The following is a 14,174-nucleotide window of genomic DNA, read 5'->3' as shown; positions in this document are numbered from 1 at the left end:
AGACTTTCTTGATCTCATGGCAGTGTCTTGCCTAGTTACGTGGTTTCTATCTGCTTACATAGATTCTGTCAACATTTGTCTATTTAATGTGTCTATTTAATAAGCAGTTGAAGCCTGCTTATTTTGTTTGTACTATATATATGTGTGTATATATGTATCTTCTACTAAACTGAGCTCTCTAAGAGCTGGGGCTGTATAATTGTGATTTGTAGATTGTGAATGCTTGCACCAAGTCTGGAGTACTTGTCTAAGTCCTCATTGAGTATTCATGTAGGAAATGTGTGAATAGAGGTAAATGAATTTCTTTTAAACATCTTTAGGTGAAATTAAAGAGCCACTTGAAATCTCTACATTAAAACAAGATGTGCATATTTCTCAAGATACTTCAACAGCTGGAGTGGAAGAAATAAAATCTGTAGACATCATTAATATGCTGTTGAATTTTGAAATTAAAGAGGTGTGTAATTTTCATCTGTTTTTATAAAATGAGGTGAATAAATAATGGATATTTGGAATTAACTGTACTAAAAATATCTTACATAGGCTATTTGTAATTTGTATGTAGATGTAATGTTTATAAATTTGAGCATTTGTTAAAGATGAGTTATATTTGGAGGATATAATATTTCACAGACAAAATGGTAGTATGCCCTCTAACACATTTTTCAAATGAATTTAGGACAGATGGAATGTGGCTTGCTTTGGGTTTTGTATAGGAAAGACAGGAAAAGGACTGAGAAAATTCTTTGCAAATTTTAGTAACCATTAATACAATAGAATAAAATGTGTATAAATTTAAAAGATGTTATCTTATTTTTAGTCTGCTGTCCATCTGCAGATTCTTAAGGAAAGAGTAAATGAATTTTCCTCTTCTGTATTCACACATGTATCAAATACTCATTGCATGTGCTGAGTGCTAAGGAAACAGAGGTAAAAGGCATAGACTCAACTCAAACAAGAAAACTATTAACATTTTTGTAATATTCCCATTAAATTACATTCCCAGTAATTACATTTTTGTAATTCCCACTAAAAATGTACCTAGGGAGCTTGTGGCAGTGATAGTGTTACAGGATGGGGGACCCTTTCCAGGGTTCCAGAGTGGGCTCTTGTCTAACACTCAGTAATATATTGTCTGAGGAGACGTATCCTGACAACACAAGAGACTCTATTGGGAAGAGGTGCCTGGACCAAGAGCCATAGAGTAAGGGAACTAGGAGACGCGTTCCATCACATGGTTGCCAGTCTCTGGTTTATGGTAGTGGGGTTAGTTTCCAGGCTATCTCTGGTCAGTCATCTTGCTCATCAGGTACGTTTGGTGACTCGGTCTTCCTGATGGTGCGCGCGTGACTCGGCCAGTGTCGACAGCAGTGTGAGGGCTTCTGGGAGGTTGGCTGGACGCATTGGCTCCTCCCTCCTCCTTTTGGCCCTGCCTGAGTTCTTCTGGGCTCATTTGCTGGCGTCTCCTTCCTCCTCTTATCTGCTTTTATCCTGAATTCTCTCCATTAGTTTTCAGGGGAAGCTCTGTTTTCCTTATTGGACATTCTGTTGTGAGACAGTTCAGGCAAGCGGTTATCATCATGACCGGCCAAGGCAGGTGGTTTCCATCCTTGGTGGCCTCATAGTGGGAAGAGGGCATTAAGCAGTCTAAGAGGATCAGGAAAGTTTGCTGGAGGAAGTGAGATTTGGGTTGCGTTTTTAAAGAGTAATAATATGGAGTCTGAGAAACAGGATTCAGGAAGGGGACTGGGACAGGGTAGAGACAGGAACCAGACATAAACATGTTTATATGTGGGAAAGCGTCACACATAGAGGGACTTGGAAGAAAAAAATTTCCTCTAAAAATCCCTTCATCATTAAATAGTTGTGTAGAGGTTATATTCTGTCTCTTGAGTTAAGCATAATAAATTTTTAAACAAATGAATGCTACTTTTAAAATCTGAAATATATGCTTTGAAACAAACTTACCTAATGTTAAACCTCTGCTGTTTTTCTTGTGATATTAAGTTATTGAAGATTTTTAAGCTTTGATAATTGAAACATTGATAGATGAATCATTCTATTTGCAAATGGGCTTCATTAACATATGTACATAGAAAAACCCATAAATCCTTTTTAATATCATTTGTGATACATGTAATTACAGTTGTCTTTGCGAGGACCGTGATTAGGGTGGGAGGAAGCAATTTGCTGATAATAGGCATCATCTGGAGAGATTTTTGCTTGTTGCCATCCTGAGAGAGGGGGCTACTGGCAGCCAGTGGGTAGAGGCCGGTGATGCCACTGGACAGCCTATAGTGCTTGGGACTGCCCCTCCCTGGAAAGGATGATCCAGCCCCAGATGTCATTGGTGCCAAGGCTGAGAAACCTTGCCTTAGGAGTAGTTTAAAAATTGACTGTATATCTCAGACTTTGAGATTTAGTCTGACACCATCCATCAGACTAGGACTTCTGGGAATTAGGCAGAACCACTTTTTTTTTTTCATAGCTGTCTTGAAATCCACTAGAATATGTTGGCTATGCTTTAAAAGTCTGAACAGGAAAGTGTACCTCCAAAGTAAATAACCCTAGGCAATTTCCAGACACAAATAGAAGTGCACATCTTTACATTGGGTGAATTATTTATTATATCACTCTGGATGGTTATTAAATTGTTAACTTATATCTTCATTGTATATTAGTGAAATAGTTTGTGGTAATACTTGTGTCTTTTTCTAGGTTGTGATTACTTTGATGGAAAAAGCAGAAAAGAAAGGAAGGCCTTTACATGAACTAAATGTCCTGCAGCTTGGACTGGAAGCTAGAGTTAAAGCCTATGACCTGACTGCTGAAGCTTATCTAAAAAAGATTAGCATGCGCTGCTTTGAGTTCACTGGTAAGTATGAAGTATAGTCTGTAAATTGTACATGTAGTAGGCAGAGGTCCCTACCTTTTTATAAACTTTAAGCATATCTATTAGTGTCACCGTAATTATTTAATTAGTTTAAATTTATTACATTTAAGAGAAAGTAATTTGATATTTAAAAATTAAAAATTCATTATCTGTGTAGTAATTGATCATAAAGTAAGTCTATATCTAAGTATTTAGCACAAAGTAGAATATATCTAAAAGAAGAATGAGGCCTATGTCTCCAGTGTCTATACAAAACACTTCAGAACTTGTAAAAGGCAACATTATGTTATAACTGTTCTCTGTGAACTGACACATTAGGAAATCACAATCCAAGTGCAATACCCAGGTATAGAGCCCAGGGACCCTTTTTGAAAGGTGAGTTAGTTTACTAGAAAGTAAATTTTTTGTTTGATTTTTAAATTTATTTTTAAATTACAGCAGTGTTTTTTGTGTTTAATAATACTAATATATACTTGTAAAAAATAACAGGCAATACAGACATATATAGAGGAAAAAGTTTGCATTCTTTTGTAGTCTCTTCAACCTTTCAAATTCACTTTCTAAATTGCACCAAAGTAACTTTTAAAGTTAATATGGGTATTTAAAGTTCATTGGAATTCTATGGGGTCACTTTAAGTAAAGCACACTTGTAGTGAGAATAATCCCTAGTTTAAGTATTTTATAGCTTTGTCCTTTAATATATTCTTATTTGTTGAAATAAGTAATACCAGTAGTACCAAATATTGTATCATTTGTAATTGGCTAGGGCTGGTTTTTTGTCTTTGTGGAGTATCTCGGATTTTATTTCAAAGCCAGTTTTACTGAGATATGATACATATAGTAAAAGTCACCATTTTTAGCATGCAACTCTTGAATTCTTTAAAAATTTCTTTTCTTTTCTTTTTTTTTTGTCTGCACTGGGTCTACATTGCTTTGCTTATGCTTTCTCTAGTTGGGGTGAGCTGGGGCTCCTCTTTGTTCTGGTGCACGGGACTTCTTGTTGTGGGGGCTTCTCTTGTTGCAGAGCACAGCCTCTAGGTTCAAGGGCTTCAGTAATTGCAGCCCGCAGGTTCAGTAGTTGTGGAATGCGGGCTCTTGGGCACACAGGCTTCAGTAGTTGCAGCACATAGGCTCAGTAGTTTTAGCTCAAGTGCCCTAGGGCGCACAGCATTGTGAAATCTTCCCAGACCAGGGATGGAACCTGTGTCCTCTACACTGGCAGGTGGATTCTTATCCACTGCACCACCCAACTCTTGGGGTTTGAGAAATGTATATCTTGTGTATCTGGCTGATCTGTTTTTAATATATTTGAAATATCTAAAAGACTTAATGATCTCTCTTTCTCTTCTAGACTCTAAAGGAGGACCTCTTCACATTATTGACTCTTCCAATGTAACAGATGAACCCCTTCTGAAAATGTTATTGACAAAGGTACCTAGTTTCATTTCTAAAATTGTGTAATATTTGAATGTATGAAGTTATATAGTTCCCCCATATTTAATGTCTCAGTTTTTTCCCCTAAAATTTTTTATTCTAAAACTGGTTGATTATAGTGCAATATGCAAGCATCTGACAGTCCTAGATCATTTCAGTAACCTTCAGAGTTAATCGTATGTTTTTGAATAAGTGAAAGTACACAAAGTTCCATTGTGATTTGAAACAAAATATAATCCAGATGAACTAGCATTTTCCCTACCTTTAGCATTTCTTCCTAGTTTGGGATTTTGCTTTTACAGAACGTGACGATTACTTATGTGGTCATGTCTTGGGCATATTCTTCTTTGCTTTAAAAAATATGTTTATAGTGTTTTCATAGCATGCTTTGAGAAGTAAAGACTACATGTATATATATTTTGCAATGTGTGAATTTTTATTGTTTCCAACCTGGTGATTTAATCCTCCATTATTTGTAGGCAGACATTGATGGACCAGAATTTAAAACTACTCATGACAATACCAAACAAACACTTGAGGTATGTCTTTTCTAACTCACTATAAGGCTAGGGTATCTGTTAATGATTAAATATAGCTTCAAAGCCATCTTTAGCTGTGAGATTGTGAGTTCTAAAATTAGAGGAAGAGTGGTAATAATAATAAAAGATCTAATCTTGTAGATGGAAGAAATGAATATAGAGCTGAGATAAAATTATTACAAAAGTTTATTTGATTTCCTAAAAGATTATTTGTTTCCCAGGTACAAATTAATGATTCCTTGTTGAGGACAAAATAATACATTTTTAAGGGAATTGACGTCCTATTAATGGAAGCATTAAGCGCTTGAATTGTTAACTGACTTTAGGATTAGAAAAAAAATTAAGGGTCAGGCAGAAAGTATGGCTCAGTACAGAAATTCCTTGGAACCATCTGTAAGGGGACTGAGCTAAGGCTGATAATACTTCTTAAATCTTTACTTAAAAGTTATCAAGTTCTGTTGAGGTTAGAAGTATGGTCATGTGTGGAAGTTGGCAGTGTTAGTTTATTGTCTGGTAAAGGATTAACAAAGTAATAGTGAATTCTTTCTCAAGTAAAAAAGGTCCTTGGTTGAACTATTCTTGGGCTACTTGTATATGTTGAAGTTTGACATAAAAATGTTTCCATATCTGAAATTTGCCTCTCTAATTGTTCATTATCTTAGGTTTCATTTTCATCGTTAGACTTAGTTCTTCATTTGGAAGCTTTACTGTCCTTCATGGATTTTTTGTCCTCTGCTGTTCCATCCTCTGAACCTTCTAAGAAGGACTCGGAGCTGAAACCACTTATGGGGGAGTCCAGAAGTATCATTGCCAAAACTGGTATTAACTTTTGAGTCATGGTCTCATACTTTCTACCTGAACTTTAATAATCATATGTGATAACTGAACTGAACTGAATAACTTGTATTTTTAAGCTAAGATGACCATTTAGCACCTTAATGTTTCCTGTGCTTTAACAGATTATGTTGGTTTCAAAAGAAAGCAGATTTTACTCTTATGGTATTGATATAAATTTAGAGAGAGATTTTAAATAAGTGTTTAATATTAATCATGTATTCATATTTGATTTCACTGCCTTGCTTTTTCATAAAGTATATACTTTGCATTGATGTGCCCATAGCCTTCACTCTAGTGAAAGTGAGAAAGGAAGAAATTAAAGTATGATCACAGTCATGCATAGTAACAAAGGCCCGTTTCAGTCAGTTAAAACTACCTGGTACTCCACAGGTTTAAGCTTCGCAAGACACAAAAGGAACAATCTCATGGCAGAGACAGACTCACTTCGGTTTCAAACCAAAACTGTATTTAAGTCACATAGAGATACAGGCACATGCCAGGACTTGTGCCTTGAAATATTAGATGTGGTGTAGCCTGAGTGAACGTGTGCCCGTTTTTAAGTCAAATGTTATTTTAATTACTTTTCTTTCATATCATATGATGTGAGTATCTAACATCTGGCCATTTAATTTTCAGACCATTATCTGTTTGCATTATATCTATATTACTGGCATCTTTAAAGTATAAAGCTGTTAGTAATACTAGATCTGATACAGGGAATATTTAAGCTCACAGTAAACTATAAAAAAATCCTAATCCAAAGAAACAATATTTTAGTTATGCTGTATAGCTGTTTTTTTTATGGTTTGATTATGCTACTTTAAATTTTAAGGGAGAAAAAAAACAAACGCTTTTATTATTATTATTTTTTTTTTTTAAATTTTTATTTTTACTTTATTTTACTTTACAATACTATATTGGTTTTGCCATACATTGACATGAATCCACCATGGGTGTACATGCGATCCCAAACATGAACCCCCCTCCCACCTCCCTCCCCACAACATCCCTCTGGGTCATCCCCGTGCACCAGCCCCAAGCATGCTGTATCCTGCATCGGGCATAGACTGGCGATTCGATTCTTACATGATAGTATACATGTTTCAATGCCATTCTCCCAAATCATCCCACCCTCTCCCTCTCCCTCTGAGTCCAAAAGTCCGCTATACACATCTGTGTCTTTTTTGCTGTCTTGCATACAGGGTCATCATTGCCATCTTTCTAAATTCCATATATATGTGTTAACTCTTTTATCATCTTGGTGATTAAGGACTGATGTCCCCATACTTATACAGTTTTATAAGAAACATCGTTTACTTCAGTCAAGACACGTCTCTAAGAAATTATATTTATCAATCAGGACTTGAACTAAAATAGATTAAGGGAATCCATTTGATTGTGTTTCTTAGACACATGTACACAGACACAAATACATGTTATAAAGTAACTTTTTGTTCCTTACCTTTAGCTCTTTATGTTCATTTCTTACAAACTTTATCTTAGGATTCTTCATGGAGAAACAGAATACAGTCTAGAGAAATTGGCTGTGTAGTTAATAACATGTGTTGTATGTGTAATAGTTAATAATACATATTTTTACTAATTTACCATTTCAGTTTTTCATGAAATATTTTTCTTTGATCTAATATATGATGTGAAAAGAAGTTCCAAATCAAAATTTATCTCCATTGGAATCCTAGAATTCTATTATAGGGATTTTTCTTTGTTTCCTAGGAGAAAAGTTATAGTAAAGTTTTCCATCTAACAGAGTTGTACTTACCAGGTGCTAATAAAGATTGCCTTTATTTTTAATTTGAACAGAAAAATGCTAGTTTTTGTCTGATTGGCATTTGAAAATTGTTTTAAAAATAATATTATGTATAATCTTAATGGAGACCTTTTTGGTTCTTCACAGTTCATATTGTACTTTAGTGAATTTGAGATTATTTTATGTGCTATATCATCTTTACATTTTGCTGATCACAAGGATTTTTTTACTTTTCAGTATCCAGCAACTCTTCTCAAGACGATGTGTTTGATTTAAAGGTCACTGCTAAATTAAATGCATTTAATGTTTTTGTCTGTGATCAGAAGTGTAACATTGCAGATATTAGAATACGTGGTAAGTAGTTATTCCTTGGCGTAGGTATTTTTGTTTCTTTACATAGACCTTCAGGAAGAATGAGCTTGTTGCATGGTAGATTTCTCATGGCTTGTCTTTTTTTTTTTTCCCAAGATTTCAGTAACAGTAAAATTATATTTTTCCCCTCATCTGATTGGCTATTCCACATTCTTTGCATTTCCATTTAAATTTTACCATTAGCTTTCCAACTTCACAATTGTGAGAGTTGGTCCATGAAGAAAGCTGAGTGCCGAAGAATTGATGCTTTCAAATTGTGGTGTTGAAGAAGACTCTTGGTTCCTTGGACTGGAAGATCAAACCAGTCCATTCTAAAGGAAATCAACCCTGAATATTCATTGGAAGGACCGATGCTGAAGCTAAAGGTCCAGTATTTTGACCACCTGATGCAAAGAGCCGACTCTTGGAAAAGACCCTGATGCTGGGAAAGATTGAAGGCAAAAAGAATAGAAGACGGCAGAGGATGAGATGGTTAGATAGCATCACCGACTCAATGGACATGAATTTGAGCAAACTCCAGGAGATAGTGTAGGACAGATGAGTCTGGTGTGCAATGGTCTGTGGGGTTACAAAGAGTTGAACATGACTTAGCGACTTCAAGGACAGCAGCCAATTGCAACAAAAAGCTTTGTAGTATTTTTTTTCTTAGCCTTGTAGTATTTTTATTGGAATTGCATTGCATCTGTAGACCAATTTAGGGAGAATTGATATCTTAATGATATTGAGTTTTCTCATTTATTAACATGATATGACTTTCCATTTATTTTCTAAATGGTAAACTTCACTATGTATTTATTGTTTAGTTGCTAAGTTGCATCTGACTCTTTAGAGACCTCATGGACTGTAGCCTGCCAGGCTTCTTTGCCCATGGGATTACTCAGGAAAGAATACTAGAGTGGGTTGCCATTTCTTTCTCTAGGGGATCTTCCCGAACCAGGGATCAAACCCGTGTTTCCTGCACACATATCCTGCATTGCAGGCAGATTCTTTCCTGCTGAACCACCAGGGAAGCCCTATTTATTTATTTTAAAAATATTTTATTGGAGTATAGTTGCTTTACAATGTTGTGTTAGTTTCTGCTGTACAAAAAAGTGAATCAGTAGGCTTCCCTGGTGACTTAGTGGTAAAGAATTAGCCTGCTAGTGCAAGAGACAGGGGTTCAACCCCTGTTCCAAGAAGATACCACAGGCTGTGGAGCAGCTCCACAACTATTGAGCCTGTACTCTGGAGCCTGGGAACCACAACTACTGAGCCCTTGCACCAGAACTGCTGAAGCCTGTGCACTCCAGAGCCTGTGCTGCACAACAAGAGAAGCCACTACAATGAGAAGGAAGCCCTAGCATTGCAAAGAAGAGTAGCCCCTGGTCAACGCAACTAGAAAAAAGCCTGAATGCGGCAGTGAAGACCCAGCACAGTCATTAAAAAAAAAAAAAGTGAATGAGCTGGAAAAAGTGAGTGTGTTAGTTGCTTAGTTACATCAGACTCTTTGCCACCCCCTGGACTGTAGCCTGCCAGGCTCCTGTGTCCATGGGATTTCCCAGGCAAGAATACTGGAATGGGTTGCCATTTCCTTCTCCAGAGGAAGTTTCCAACTCAGGGATTGAACCTGGGTCTCTTGCATTGGCAGGCAGATTCTTTATGATCTGAGCCATATGTATACATATATCCCCTCCCTCTTGAACCTCCCCCCACCACCATCCCACCCCTTTAGATCATCATGAGTCATCTTTGGGTTTATTTATATTGAAGACTCCTGCAAACTTTTCAGAGATATGCTTTGAAATGTTAGAAGTAAATTTGTTATGATTCATGACTGATATAAGACATTTCTTATATTTAAAAATTTTTTTCAGAATAAGTCTAAGATTTAGTCTCATGTTCTGTTTGCATTTTCAGAATGCAAACTGAAGAAATGAATAGCTTAGCATCTCACTGAGTAAAGAAAATGTCATTGTCCTATTGCCCTTGCCTTTTGTGTGTATATAATATCAGTAAAAGAGGTTTCTAAAAGAAATTTTATAAACTTTACTCATCATCAGCCTGATAGAAAGATGAGTTCAGATTGTACCATGGATTCTGGAACAGCCTGTCAAGGTTCTGATTTTGGCTCTAAAACTTACTGGTTGACCTTGAGCAAGTTAATTTATGTTTCCATGCCTGAGTTTCCTCTTCTATAAAATGGACATTGTTATAATAATTATTCATGGGATTGTTGTGAGGATTAAGTTTGCATATTTGCATATATAAAGAAAGATGCCTGTCATGTACATAATAAGCAGTTAACAGGGTTTAAAAAATCAGTTCCATTCAGCAAATACTACTAAGGATCTGTTTATTAGCGTAATAATGATCTAGGTTCATTATTGGGGCTGAGCTGTAGCCATTCTCCAATTCATTCTGAGAAGTGTTTTTAAAAATCATACATTTAGAAATCATGAAAACAACAAGCATTTTTGGAGAGAATTGTGTTTAAGATAAAGTTTGTTGCAGAAAGAATAGTATTTATTCATCAAATTATATTTATTCTTAGTTTTCAGATTAATAGTTTTCATTATATAATGTTTATAAAATAACTGTTCAACATATGTTAGGTGTTGTCCTAAATGACTGATTTTGTTCATGCTAATGCCCAGGATGGAGAAGGCAATGGTGCCCCACTCCAGTACTCTTGCCTGGAAAATCCCATGGACGGAGGAGTCTGGTAGGCTGCAGTCCATGGGGTCGCAAAGAGTCAAACATGACTGAGCGACTTCACTTTTACTTTTCACTTTCATGCATTGGAGAAGGAAATGGCAACCCACTCCAGTGTTCTTGCCTGGAGAATCCCAGGGACTGGGGAGCCTGGTGGGCTGCTGTCTCTGGGGTCGCACAGAGTCGGACACGACTGAAGCGACTTAGTAGCAGCAGCAATGCCCAGGATATTTGTGTTTGGAGACTTGTGATTAACTGTCTTTGAAATTTGGTTACTTTTGTTTTAAAATTTCCACAGATGTTATGGGTGAGATGCTTGTAGCAGTGAAAGATATTGTAATATTTATTAGGTATCTCATATGTAGCAGTTGTTACCTTTGGAGCTTTCCTGGTGGTCCAGTGGTTAAGCTTCTGCCCTTCCAGTGCAGGGAGAGCTGCTTTGACCCCTGGCTGGGGAACTGAGATCTAACATGCCACGTGGCACAGCCAAAACAATTTTTAAAAGCTATTAAAAACTAAGTTGTAACTTTGCATATGTCTAATAGCAGTTTTATCTGTTCTCTATCTTGGTAGTATATTATTGAATTTAAATAACACTGAATTCATTCATTTGGATTGGATTAAAAGTGTTGTATTTCCCACCAGGAATGGATGCCTCTGTCTCTGTGAGGCCAAAGCAGACTGACATGTTTGCCAGACTTAAGGATATCATTGTTACGAATGTTGATTTAACATCCATTCACAAAAAGGTAATTTAAAAAATATGTTTCAGTATTGAAATTTATTTTTGTTTTTCTGTGTCTGGAGATGTCTTTAGTCATTTGTTCATTGTATATGTAGTATCTTTCATGTGTCAGGCCGTTTGTTGGGAATTGGCCGTGAATATGGTCATTGTCTGCTATCCCATTGTATATAGACTAGATGATGTGTTAAAGTTATTTTTGACCAATTAAGTGATTGGTATCTCCATTGATGAACGTTTTTCTTATAGATTTAGGAAAATGTTATTGTCAAGTTAAATGCTTTTAACTAGCATTTTGTTGAAGCTTGGATACAAATGATGCTTCTTTATATGTCAAGGACTCTGTAATAAGAAACCTTGTAATACAGTGATACAACTCTTTTGATGTAATAATGAGTTAATTTAATACTTCTAGGCTGTCTCTATTTTGGGAGATGAAGTCTTTAGGTTCGAAATGACTCTTTATCCAGATGCCACAGAAGGAAAGGCCTATGCTGATATGTCTAAAGTAGATGGCAAACTTAGTCTCAAAGTGGGTTGTATTCAGATTGTATATGTTCATAAATTCTTCATGTCTCTTTTGGTAAGTTTATTTTAAAAATATATTTGTTTCTCATTGAAGCCGAAATATCTTTGCCTGTGTATCTGAATCTAGCTAGTCAAAATCTTTACTAAATAAGGTTGTGTGATAAACTCCCAAATGCTGAATAATTATTACAGTTATCATTAAGTGAAGTGAAGTTGCTCAGTCATGTCCGACCCTTTGCAACCCCATGGGCTGTAGCCTACCAGGCTCCTCCATCCATGGGATTTTCCAGGTTATCATTGGTTTGAACCAGCTATGAAGGATCATTCTTTAACTTTAACATAGTTACATAGTTTGAAAATACTTTCTGATGTTTCAGTTACAGCTTTTCAGTTTTAGTTGTTTTGAGATACCCTTAAAAGATGTTTAGCTAAAAGAATGCTTTAAGGAAATCATTAGGCATTGGAAGGGCTAATACTGGAACTGACAGCTTTGATTATAATTATCATCAACAAGGCCATAGAATTCTTTTAATTATTTATTTCCATGTAAGTTTCATGGAGCGAAGAGTTTAATTTGCCTGTGCCTTTCTTTTAGCAGGACTGTTAATCAAAGCTTTCAAATCACACGTTTCTATGTAAACCATCATGTTTTATTTTTCTGAAAAGTAATTTATTTGGAGGGGGGTTAGTTAAATAAACAACTAAATAAGCCATCTGTGTTATTAATGGATGTGCATCAAGAATATGCTTCCAGTTCTTTTCTCTATTGGGAAAAGTCTTTCTGTTTTTAATTGAAATTGAGGTGAATGGTATCTTACTCTAAATAAATAATTTTTGACTCTTGTTAGTGATAGCAAGATTGTAAACAGTCATGTTGAAGTACACTTAAGAAAAGAATCTTCAGAAATAACCAGGCAAAACCTTAGTTTCTAAACTTTAGTTTCATAGACTTTATTCCTATGACCTAGAGGTACAGATTCAAAGCTACTTTGGGAGCCATAAAGCTTTCTTCTCCATCTTTTTATGTAAATTTTGATTAAAATGGCCAACATTCATGAGTAAAAGGGAGGTTTTAAATGAGTAAAAGGGAGGTTTTAAATGAGTGAAAGGGAGGTTTCATGTCGATGTATGGCAAAACCCATCACAATATTGTAATTAGCCTCTAATTTAAATAAATAAAATTTTAAAATATGAAACAAACAAAAACATGTAAAGCATTTAGCAAGTCCTCAATAAACACTGTTATTTTCACACACACACACACACACACACAAATTGCTACCAAAATTTGTAAATAAACAAATAATTCTGAAATACGTAAAATGAAGGGACTCTTGTTCATGTTAATATGTCAGAGTGTATCTTTCTAAACTTTATTTCATGTACAGAGTCATAAATAACATCTCCTTTACATCACCTCTTTTATTTAGCTTCTCTTTTTAAAAGTTTTTCCTTTAAGAAATAAATCCCTGTTTTTGGGGAAACTCTAAATACCTGTATTTTCCCACAGAACTTCCTTAACAATTTTCAAACTGCCAAAGAAGCTTTGAGCTCAGCTACGGCCCAGGCTGCAGAAAGAGCTGCCTCCAGCATGAAAGACTTGGCCGAAAAGAGTTTCCGCCTTTTGATGGATATCAACTTGAAAGCACCAGTTATTATCATTCCTCAGTCTTCAGTATCACCTAATGCTATTATAGCAGATCTGGGTTTAATCACAGTTGAAAACCGATTTAATGTAGTTTCTAGGGGACATCATTCTCTACCCCCCGTCATTGATAAAATGGACATCCAACTCACTCAGCTAAAGCTGTCCAGGTATAAATATATAATCCAATTACATATTGTTTAGTTGCTAAGTTGTGTCCGACTCTTATTCCATCCCATGGCTATGCCCGCCAGGCTCCTCTCTTCATGGGATTTCCCAGGCAAGAATACTGGGGTGGGTTGCCATTTCTTTCTCCAGGGAATCTTCCCTACCCAGGAGTTACCTGCATTTTAGGTGGATTCGTTACCACTGAGCCACCAGGGAAGCCCCAACCATGTATTACTTACTAGAAATAGAATTTTCATAGACTCATTGCCAGGGTAAAATACTCTAGTGATTCTTGGTTCATATTCCTTATTTCTTCTAATGATGAAACTTTGACCATTGGTTTTTGGTTAGTGGTTGATAGTGATGGGCCTCATAGAATATATACTTTGTCTTACTAAATTTGTGATGTGTTTTTTTAATCTATAAAAATTTCCTATTATAAGATTATGGTTAATACTTAATTTAGATATTTATTTATTTGCTTTGCCCATAGCTGTACATGGACAAAGACTTCTTAAAAGTGTAATAAAATTTAAGATTTATTTCTTATTTCCAAA

At 35.8% G+C, this 14,174-nt stretch overlaps 1 protein-coding gene across 4 annotated transcripts in view; it reads left to right on the top strand.

Annotated features, from left to right (window-relative positions):
• VPS13C (vacuolar protein sorting 13 homolog C) overlaps nucleotides 1-14,174 on the top strand; it is a 180,020-nt gene that overhangs the window by 96,410 nt on the left and 69,436 nt on the right. For all 4 annotated transcript variants that reach the window (XM_068965194.1, XM_068965193.1, XM_068965196.1 and 1 more), the window contains 9 exons: nucleotides 321-457; nucleotides 2,719-2,875; nucleotides 4,245-4,324; nucleotides 4,807-4,866; nucleotides 5,529-5,685; nucleotides 7,709-7,825; nucleotides 11,180-11,283; nucleotides 11,692-11,859; nucleotides 13,315-13,619. In XM_068965194.1, the coding sequence (XP_068821295.1) occupies nucleotides 321-457; nucleotides 2,719-2,875; nucleotides 4,245-4,324; nucleotides 4,807-4,866; nucleotides 5,529-5,685; nucleotides 7,709-7,825; nucleotides 11,180-11,283; nucleotides 11,692-11,859; nucleotides 13,315-13,619 (1,285 nt within the window). The remainder of the gene's footprint in view (nucleotides 1-320; nucleotides 458-2,718; nucleotides 2,876-4,244; nucleotides 4,325-4,806; nucleotides 4,867-5,528; nucleotides 5,686-7,708; nucleotides 7,826-11,179; nucleotides 11,284-11,691; nucleotides 11,860-13,314; nucleotides 13,620-14,174) is intronic.

The sequence above is a fragment of the Capricornis sumatraensis genome, chromosome 2, assembly GCF_032405125.1.
Source record: "Capricornis sumatraensis isolate serow.1 chromosome 2, serow.2, whole genome shotgun sequence".
NCBI classification, from domain to species: Eukaryota; Metazoa; Chordata; class Mammalia; order Artiodactyla; family Bovidae; genus Capricornis; species Capricornis sumatraensis.
The sequence above is the reverse complement of the archived record's forward strand: the minus strand, read 5'-3'. Positions and strand labels throughout refer to the sequence as shown.